The following is a 10,853-nucleotide window of genomic DNA, read 5'->3' on the forward strand; positions in this document are numbered from 1 at the left end:
CTTCTCCCTCTACACTAACCAACTCATCTCCCTGGACAGCTCAGTCAAGATTTTTAAATATGCAGACGACACCACCATCCTCGGCCTGATCAAAGAAACCAATGAGTCCTCATACCGGACTCAACACCTTCTGCTCAACACCTCCAAAACCACAGAAATAGCCATTGATTTCAGGACTGCAAAAAAAAAAAAACCAAACTCCCACTATCAATCTCTGACCAATCCATAACCCTGACGGACACACTCAAAATCAACAATAACGTAAAATGGGACACCAACACCACCTCCATCACAAAAAAGTCCCAGCAGTGTCTGTACTTCCAATTGTATACTGCCATCATCCAAAGCATACTCACCTCTAGAGCTGCCACGGTATTGATCTTTTCCTTACCGCACACATTTGCGAAATATTTCGTACCGCGGCAATAACCAAAAAAATATATAATAAAAAAGTTTGAAAGCATTTATTTTTTTTAGTCTACTCTTTATAGCATATAGCATGCCTCTAGTCTAATGGCGCTTTTCCACTGCATAGTACCTACTCAACTCGACCCGCTTTAGGTACCTGGTACTTCATTCCTTTTCCACTGCAGGTACTACTCCGTTTGTCTCCGTGTAGGGATGCAGGCGGGGCCGCTTGTGTACACTGAAAGCTCCGTGAGCATAGCTATGTCCGAGGGCTTGCAGCAAGCCAGAGTTTAACACAGTTTCAATCAATCAATCAATCAATCAATCAATCAATCAATAACAACATTAACCAGACTCTCGTTGTGTCTATTCTGCTAAAGCTAACGTTACCTCTCATTGTGTCTATTCTACCAAGCAACCCGGGTTTAACGTTACCTCTCGTGTATATCTGCTGACGTTAGCGTTAGTATTAGGCTAACAACAACAAGCTTAACACATCAGCGATCTTGTTGTGACACTAAACTCTCCGCTCGGTGGTAAATTGGGTTGATGTCGGTTTTGTTTCATCAATAAATGAGGCAGAATACACAGTGAATCCATCCTTTTTTGTTTATTGCACTTGGTGCTGTTGCAAACAAATCCTGAATGAAATGCATCCTTAGCGAGGCAGTAAAGATGGCGGCTTTCTGCTTTTGTGCAGGAGGCTCCAACGTGTGACGCGTCTCTCTTCTGACCAATCAGTGGTCTGCAGTGTTTCACGTGACTTTTCTGGTACCACTTCTACCCAATAGGGTCGCTTGGAACCGAGTAGGGTATATCTGCAGAGCCGCAAGCCCAACGTCTGGGCGCTACTTTATTATTATTATAAAAAACAGCGGTGATGCGGTATTCAGCCTAACTCTGCGGTGGGCGTGATGCAACAGCGATACCGCGGTAATGCGGTTATCGCGGCAGCTCTACTCACCTCATCACTAATACTACCAATGCATGACCAAGCATACTCACCTCATCACAGTCTGGTACGGTTATGCACATAAACACTCCATTCACAAACTTCAGCGCATCATCAATAAGGCCTCCAAAATTATAGGTTGTGACCTTCCCTCCCTGGACTCCATCTTCACCTCCCGCACAACCACAAGCCAGCAAAATCGCAAAGGACCCCTCACACCCAGCCCAACCCCTGTTTCAGCCCCTGCCCTCAGGTAGGCGCTTCAAGTCTATCCATGCTAAAACCACCCACTTCAAGGACAGCTTCTTCCCAACAGCCACTGAACTCCCATGGCCCCCCTTTCCCCCCTTACACCGGTTCCTGACAGGCAGCGAGCGAGCGAACTGGAGACGAAATCGCGCGCAACACTGTCCTGATATGACGCGGCGCGTGTCCGAGTGTGTCTGTGTGTGTGTATTTACCTGGAAGCACGGACAAAAGCAGCCTGCGATTCTCGACCAATAAAAAGTGTTTAGGGGCGGGACTCGGCCGCGTAATCGCTCAACTAGAGACACAGCGAGCGAATATTTGAGGGGGGAACGACATCGCCGCTCAGTTCGCTGTCGCTCGCGGCAGGTCAGGATAGTCTGATTGAAACGAATACATTTTAATCATTTTCGCAATCACGCTCGCTCGCGTCGCTGCCTGTCAGGAAGGGGTGTTACACTAACCAAGCTCCTGACCTGATGGACTAGACTCTTCCGTGTGTTATGTTGTGTTGTGTGGTGATGTGCTGTATTTATTGCCGGGAAGGGGGGTTAAATGTATCCATGTTCCTGTTTCATGTATATCTAGAGCTTCAACCACTCTGTACTGAATACGAATACCACCAACCTGGTTGTGTGGCAATAAAAGTATCTTGTATCTTGTATGGGCCGCCACGTTTACTGTGATTTGAAAAGCGAATTTTATCTGAGCTCCAACTCTTATCTCTGACAAACAAAGGCCCAATTTTAGAAGATTATGTACAAATTGCATGAGCCGCCACAGTGCCACGTGTGTGCATTATCAATTCAATGACCACACTTTGTGTTATTCTTCCTTCATGTGTGTGCCTGTGTGTCTGTGTGTTACATCTGCAGGCCTGATTACACGTCTGAGACATCCTGTCTCCCAGGGCGACGGCAGCGGCTCTCAGAACTCCGCCCTACATGCAGAAGGTCAGCGGTTAAGCGTCTCTGGTTCAGGTGCCTCACCTGTTTGAAACAGTTGTCACTCATTCATAGAAGAAAAAAAATACAACAACTTTTTTTCACAACTGATACATTCCAGTAATCAACTAAAGGGGTGGGAATCACCAGTGGCCCCACAATATGATATTATTACGATACTAGATTCACAATACTAGATTCACGATATGGTAATTGCAATATATTGCGATGTCTTACCTTTTTTTAACTGCAAATTATGTCCCCAATGGTTAACATCTGCAATAAAAAAATATATATACATCATCTGTTTTATCTAATAAGATAACGTTTTCAGTTTTTTCACCTCATTCCATTTTTTTTTTAAATATCGATAATTGGCGTCACTGTATCGATATAATATAATATCAATATATTATCGATAATAAATAATAATGGATTATATAATATTCATCATTATAATATAATATTTATATGTTGCTGTATGGAGTTTTTTCGCACACTCTTTGATGAATGCTCTGACCAAAGTGGTGCTGCACAACGTGGGAATTCTGTTGTCACTTCTCTCCTCCTGAAACTCATTTAGAATCTAACATACAGTCGTCTCATGACATTAACACTCATCTTTAACCCTTGCTTTTTGGGCATACGGTTTACCTTATAAGTATTTGGTCTGATACTTCTGTACAAGCAAAGCTTGAGGGGATATATCATAACTGGTCTGTGTTTGAAAGCATATAGAAAGCAGAAATGGCTCTTTCACCTCCTTCTCGCCCACATTATCATCTGCTTACGAATTATTTGGCCTCCACTGCGCATCAACTTAGAAATTAAACTATAAACTGAGGCTTCAATGTCCTGTATGTTTAAATCACTCTTTGTTATTGTTCATTTGCGAATACAGGTCAGTTCTGGAGCCTGACCAATTCACACTGGAATCTGATCTTGGCTACATTTAAAAGATAATGTGAACAGAACATTTAAAGAAAATTACTAAAGGCTTGCAGTGTGAACGTAGCCTAAATGAACACTAAGTGACCTTTTATCATTACCCAGGTAGCCTTGACAACGAGCCTGTAATCCCCATTATGAAAGCGGTAACAGTGCCGTGATGTAACCATGGTGATGTAACAGGGACATGCGGTTCTGAAAGGAAATGGGAGATCTTTCCACCACAGCACGTGACACCTGTACTTTATTGTGTATTCATGCACTGGAGTTATTTTACCTCAGGTGAGTGGAACTGTGGGTAGTGTAGTCCACCGCTCTTCTGGCCTTCAGCTGATTTAAGATAAGATAAGATATTCCTTTATTGGTCCCCTTGGGGAAATTCTGGGCATCATAGCAGGTAGGTACAGGTATATGGGCAGGGTAATAGAAGAAATATGTAAATATAGGCAATAAAAATAGATCTGAATACAAAAATATAAAACAATATATATATATTGTTTTATATTTTTGTATTCAGATCTATTTTTATTGCCTATATTTACATATTTCTTCTATTACCCTATATATATATATACATTTATCATAATTTATGATGCTGCTGTCCGGTGAAAACTTTTTATCTCCAATTTTGTTGATTTTCATGTTTTTTTCCCACTTGACTTGAACGTATACATGGTTCTCTCTAAATGATTGCGTCATGACCCAAAGCACCTCGAAACCCATGTAAAACCCCTCAGCGAAGAATGAGCTTGTTTTTCTCCTGGTCAAAGCTCATGGAGATAGATAGGACAGCGGCACTAACAGAAGTCTTCCTCCCCAGCAGGTCACTGGGAGCTGAATCCAGACGAGCTGACGCTGGGGGAGGAGTTGGGCAGCGGGCAGTTTGGCCTGGTGCTGGAGGGAACCTGGAGAGACAGGAGAGTGGCTGTGAAGATGGTGAAAGAAGGAGAAATGTCGGAGGAGGAGTTCAGGGAGGAGGCGAGGGTCATGACGTGAGTGCACTTCAGTACATTTGTATCCAATAGCCAGTTTAATTATTTAATAGCAAACCACTTCACCACAGCCTGCAGTTGTTTTTAATTATGTTAAATGTTTGATTGAATTGAACTTTTTTGTTTATATATTGTTTTTTTGTATTTATTATGTGTGCAGTTCTCGACATCATTGTAAATGAGAGCTTGCTCTCAATGATCTCTTGAGATCAAATAAAGATTGAATGAATGAATAATTCAGATTCATCAGCAAAATGAACTGCTCAGCAAAGTGTGTGTGTGTGTGTGTGTGTGGGTGTGTGTGTGTGTGTGTGTGTGCGTGTGCGTGTGCGTGTGTGTGTGTGTGTGTGTGTGTGTGTGTGTGTGTGTGTGTGTGTGTGTGTGAGTGTGTCTAAGGCAGAGAGAGAGAGATCCAATGAGAGAGAATGGTTTAAAGCGGGAAGTTACTTCTATGTTGCGATAACATCTCTGTATCTCATTCAAATGTGTTTGGGGGGAAATGTCCGGGCTGCAAAGTAAGCAGTGCTGTAATATCAGTTCCCCCAAACAATTTACAATTTGTATAATCTTTTCATAGTCATTTCCTTCATACTCTTTTTCCGGTATGGCCGTGAAATAGGTATTCAACTGTATATTCTATTCTAAATTATCTTAAAAAAGTCTTAAATTTAGCTTGTTGAAACCTGCAGGAACCCTGTTACTTTACGAGGCCATAAAATATTTGCGTGAGATCTTACACCCAAATTATAAACCAAAGGTTTATACCAGAGCATCGCTAGGAGGTCTGAACCAGAATTAAAACCTCATGTGTAAGTGTTTATGGCTCCATGAAATCTGTGCCCCATTCATCATCTATGGAGCAGCCCCAGATTTGACATCTTACACTGTAAAAACTGAGCATCATCTGGTCACTTTTAAACTATCAGCTAATTTTATTCAACCCAAACTGTGTAAAATGCAATTCATAAATGGTTCAAATTAATTGAATTCAGCTCAATTCGATTTCAAACGGCACGTAGTCTTTTTTATTATGTATAGTGTGAGGTTCGCCTGTTCCCTGGACCTTTAATTCCCTGTCTCCTCACCTCACCAGCCCCCACCCTCGCGTTGTTTTACTCTCCTCTGCTCTTCAACAGCCCCCACCCTTGGACTACCATTCACAGCTGTGATAAGTTATGATTAGTGCCCCAGAGGGCTTTAAATACCTGGACCTCCCCTCCAGTCCTCGTCGGGTCGTTCTGAATGCTGGTTCTTTGTTCTGGACTCTTTATCCTTTTCTGTGTTCAGTGTTCATGGAGTCCTGGACGTTACCATCACCTGCCGCGTCTCCGGCGTGAGACGAGGTGCCAGCCATCACCACCTGTCGCCGTTTGCCTGGAGTGGGACACCGTCTACGCTCTCTAATCCTCTACGGGAGGTTTTCCAGTGTCCCACTCCAGACCTCAAGCCGGCGCGCATCGCTTCCTATCCCACGGGAGGATGCGTCTCTTCAAGCCGGCGCGCTCCAACTCCAGACGCTCAAGCCGGCGCGCATCGCTTCCTATCCCACGGGAGGATGCGTCTCTTCAAGCCGGCGCGCTCCTACTCCAGACGCTCAAGCCGGCGCGTATCGCTTCCTATCCCACGGGAGGATGCGTCTCTTCAAGCCGGCGCGCTCCTACTCCAGACGCTCAAGCCGGCGCGCATCGCTTCCTATCCCACGGGAGGATGCGTCTCTTCACTTCCGAGGAGGATCTCCTTGCCAGGCCTCCGCCGTCTGAACCCTGCCATCCCTGTAAGCAGCTCTGGCCCTCGCCCTGTCCTAGGCCTTAACCCTGTTTCTCTGTCCCTGTCTCCAGCCCGCCTCCCCGGGCCTCTGTCCCTGTTCCCCCTCTCCATTGCCCCTGTTCCTGCCCTGACCTTTGCCCTGGCCCTGTCCCTTAGCCTTCCCCTTAGCCTGCTCGCCGCTTAAAGGCACAGTGCCACATTTTGCCCTATTTCTTTGTTCCAGTGTTTTTGTGTTCTCCCTTAAAGGGACAGTGCCGCTTTTTGTTTGTATTGAATAAATGCCCTGTTTTGGCTTACTCTCATACCTGTCTTGTGTTGTGCAATTGGGGTCGGTTACAAACCATAACAGTACGACCCGACCCGTCGACGACCCCAGCCAGCACAGACAGTGTATGTGAGTTTGCCCTTTTTTGTTCCCCTGTTAGCTTCCCTGTTTAGTTCCCCAGTTAGTTCCCCTGTTGACTCCCCTGTTAGCTTCCCTGTTAGCCTTGTTAGCTTCCCTGTTAGCCTTGTTAGCTTCCCTGTTAGCCTCGTTAGCTCCCCTGTTAGCTACCCTGTTTCCCCACTGCTAGGACTGCCCCTTCAGCTAGCAAGGTCAGTTTCCCCGCTGCTAGGACTGATCCTTCAGCTAGCAATGTCAGTTTCCCCACTGCTAGGACTGCCCCTTCAGCTAGCAAGGTCAGTTTCCCCACTGCTAGGACTGCCCCTTCAGCTAGCAAGGTCAGTTTCCCCACTGCTAGGACTGCCCCTTCAGCTAGCAAGGTCAGTTTCCCCACTGCTAGGACTGCCCCTTCAGCTAGCAAGGTCAGTTTCCCCACTGCTAGGACTGCCCCTTCAGCTAGCAAGGTCAGTTTCCCCACTGCTAGGACTGCCCCTTCAGCTAGCAAGGTCAGTTTCCCCACTGCTAGGACTGCCCCTTCAGCTAGCAAGGTCAGTTTCCCCACTGCTAGGACTGCCCATTCAGCTAGCAAGGTCAGTTTCCCCACTACTAGGACTGCCCCTACAGCTAGCAAGGTCAGTTTCCCCACAGCTAGGACTGTCCTGCCAGCTAGCTTGTTCTCTCATGCTGGTCCAGCCCTGTCTGCTAGCCTAGCTCCGGCAGCTAGCGCAGCCTCTATGTTAATGTAGCAGTACAGCTAGCATAGGCCCTGTAGCTAGCAGTGCCCTGGCTGCTTCCCTGTCCCTCTGCTAGCCCCCTTTTGGTGTAGCTTCCCCTGCTAGCATGGCCCAGTTTTTTTTTGTTTGTTGCTTTGTCATGTCCCCTGCCCCACTGTCTGTATTTTTGGGTCGCCCGGTGGCTCCAGTGGAGGGGGGGGTACTGTGAGGTTCGCCTGTTCCCTGGACCTTTAATTCCCTGTCTCCTCACCTCACCAGCCCCCACCCTCGCGTTGTTTTACTCTCCTCTGCTCTTCAACAGCCCCCACCCTTGGACTACCTTTCACAGCTGTGATAAGTTATGATTAGCGCCCCAGAGGGCTTTAAATACCTGGACCTCCCCTCCAGTCCTCGTCGGGTCGTTCTGAATGCTGGTTCTTTGTTCTGGACTCTTTATCCTTTTCTGTGTTCAGTGTTCATGGAGTCCTGGACGTTACCATCACCTGCCGCGTCTCCGGCGTGAGACGAGGTGCCAGCCATCACCACCTGTCGCCGTTTGCCTGGAGTGGGACACCGTCTACGCTCTCTAATCCTCTACGGGAGGTTTTCCAGTGTCCCACTCCAGACCTCAAGCCGGCGCGCATCGCTTCCTATCCCACGGGAGGATGCGTCTCTTCAAGCCGGCGCGCTCCAACTCCAGACGCTCAAGCCGGCGCGCATCGCTTCCTATCCCACGGGAGGATGCGTCTCTTCAAGCCGGCGCGCTCCTACTCCAGACGCTCAAGCCGGCGCGCATCGCTTCCTATCCCACGGGAGGATGCGTCTCTTCAAGCCGGCGCGCTCCTACTCCAGACGCTCAAGCCGGCGCGCATCGCTTCCTATCCCACGGGAGGATGCGTCTCTTCACTTCCGAGGAGGATCTCCTTGCCAGGCCTCCGCCGTCTGAACCCTGCCATCCCTGTAAGCAGCTCTGGCCCTCGCCCTGTCCTAGGCCTTAACCCTGTTTCTCTGTCCCTGTCTCCAGCCCGCCTCCCCGGGCCTCTGTCCCTGTTCCCCCTCTCCATTGCCCCTGTTCCTGCCCTGACCTTTGCCCTGGCCCTGTCCCTTAGCCTTCCCCTTAGCCTGCTCGCCGCTTAAAGGCACAGTGCCACATTTTGCCCTATTTCTTTGTTCCAGTGTTTTTGTGTTCTCCCTTAAAGGGACAGTGCCGCTTTTTGTTTGTATTGAATAAATGCCCTGTTTTGGCTTACTCTCATACCTGTCTTGTGTTGTGCGATTGGGGTCGGTTACAAACCATAACATATAGGTTATTAATAATTATTTAATAAATATTAATTAACCCCAATCCCAGTTTTTACAGTCACCGTTTGGAGGGTTATCTCTCTGATGCCTAGCTTCAGGAAAGAGTGGTGTGTGTTCACAAATACTGAGCAACAAATGTGAACATAATGTGAATTCTTAAAACAGGGAAGCATTCCCCATTACTCTTACACAGTGTGCTTAGCTCACAAGACCTGAACCAAACTGTCAAACTATGTGTTGCAGATCAAATATGAATGAAGATTCAGCAACTGCGTTGCCTATTTCTTGCCTCCAATGTTTTCAGAAACATGTTTTAGTTTCTGACTGTTTTGAGTGGAATAAGAGTTTACAAACAGCGTTCTGAAAATGGGTGGCATTCCCCTTTAATTGCAAATGCAATTTATATGATCATAATACTACCATTTCGAAGTAAATAATAGTCATAAATAATAATAGCTTGGATTTATGTAGTGCCTTTCAAGAAACCCAAGGACGCTTTAGTAAGCAACAAAAAAAGACATAAGAATTAAGTAAAATAAATAGTAATAACATTAAATTCCAGGGAGACGACTAGAGGTCATAGGCTTTCATGAACAGTTTGGATTTCAGGGCTGACTTAAAAGACTCAGCTGGGTGAGAGTTCCAGAGGGTGGGGGCCGCCACAATGAAGGCTCTGTCCCCAAAGGTTAGTAGGCGGGTGTGGGGGTGGAGGAGGTCAGATAGGTATTGGGGGGCAAGGGCATGGAGGGATTTGTATGTAAGGGTGACGATCGTATATGATTTACAGGACTTGACCCGGAGTCAGTGGAGGTGGGGGTGGGGGTGATGGGTGCTGCCAGGGCCTGGTGCGGGTGAGAACCCTGGCAGCTGAGTTCTGCACATACTGGAGCCTGTCCAGGGTGTTGCTGGGTAACCAGACAGGACTCCATTACAGTAGTCAAGGCAAGGGGTGACGAAGGCATGGATGAGGGTCTCTGCCACGGAGTCGGTGAGTGAAGACCGGAGTCTGGTGATGTTTCTGAGGTGAAAGAACGTGGTGTTTGTGACAGACTCGACGTGGGACTGAGGGGAGAGCAGTCCAGTAATACAAATAAACATGATGAAAAAACACAATAGCAACCGTACGACCATCAACGTAGAGGTTCATCCTGCCACCTCACGAAAGCTATGCTCATAGCACAATACTCAGTATGTCATCATTGCATGTGTGTGTGTGTGTGTGTGTGTGTGTGTGTGTGTGTGTGTGTGTGTGTGTGTGTGTGTGTGCAGGAGGCTGTCCCACTCGAAGCTGGTCCAGCTGTATGGCGTGTGCACCCAGCGTTCCCCCACGTGTCTGGTGTTCGAGTTCATGGACAACGGCTGCCTCTTGGACTACCTCCGGGCCAGGAAAGGCCGCCTGTCTCAGGGCGCCATGCTGCAGATGTGTCTGGACGTCAGTGAGGGAATGGCGTACCTGGAGAGCTGCAATCTTATCCACAGAGATCTAGTAAGACGAGACTATTTCACTTTTCTTTTCTTCACAATAATGTTTACGTTTGATGTAAACCTAAAAGGCATTTATAGCAGATGCATTGAACCAAAGAGGGAAAGACAGGACCCCCCCACCTATGTCAAGGCTAGTGGGAATTCATGCTCGAAATATGAAATGAAAGGCTGCCAGACCTTCAGGGTGAAGGTGTGACATCACCTCCTCCTCCAGTGCTCGTGGGACGGTTGGGATATGTCTTTATCCAATTAAACAATGGAATAGAAATCAATCTCCCCGCTGATAGTGAAGAGAGAGCTATTGCTTCTCTTTGGTTTCGTTCGTCAATTGTGACTCATTTGGTGCCACGCCAAAGATGAGCTGCCAGAGGGCTGGGCTCTATATCCTTATCACAAAAGGACGAGAAGGTTCCAAAAAGTCCCTCCCAGAACTCTTTAAATTCAGAACGAGACCAGAACATATGTTTATGAACATAATAGGCCTGTTCCCGACTAAGGATTTGTAATAGTTGACTTTGATTGGCCAAAATGTGCCGATACCCCGAATACAAAAGAATAAATAAAGAATTATAAATATATATATATTTTTTTATCATTCCATTTGGGCTGTGGGGGGTGCTTAATGTCTGAAGGAGTTGACTGTATGCTTCTTGTCCTCTGCGAAAGCATGCAATTGGTCCACTGATGGATACATCTTGATATTTGTCTACTCTA

The 10,853-nt window shown here is 46.8% G+C and overlaps 1 protein-coding gene across 1 annotated transcript in view; it reads left to right on the forward strand.

The window, feature by feature from the left end:
* The window catches only part of itk (IL2 inducible T cell kinase), a gene marked incomplete at both ends in the record, with an annotated part of 52,691 nt that overhangs the window by 32,995 nt on the left and 8,843 nt on the right, over positions 1 to 10,853 (forward strand). Inside the window, 3 exons of the mRNA XM_084332099.1 lie at positions 2,482 to 2,559; positions 4,322 to 4,490; positions 9,924 to 10,140. Coding sequence (XP_084188225.1) covers positions 2,482 to 2,559; positions 4,322 to 4,490; positions 9,924 to 10,140 — 464 coding nt within the window. The remainder of the gene's footprint in view (positions 1 to 2,481; positions 2,560 to 4,321; positions 4,491 to 9,923; positions 10,141 to 10,853) is intronic.

Source organism: Notolepis coatsorum, assembly GCF_963971535.1.
Source record: "Notolepis coatsorum genome assembly, chromosome: 16".
NCBI classification, from domain to species: Eukaryota; Metazoa; Chordata; class Actinopteri; order Aulopiformes; family Paralepididae; genus Notolepis; species Notolepis coatsorum.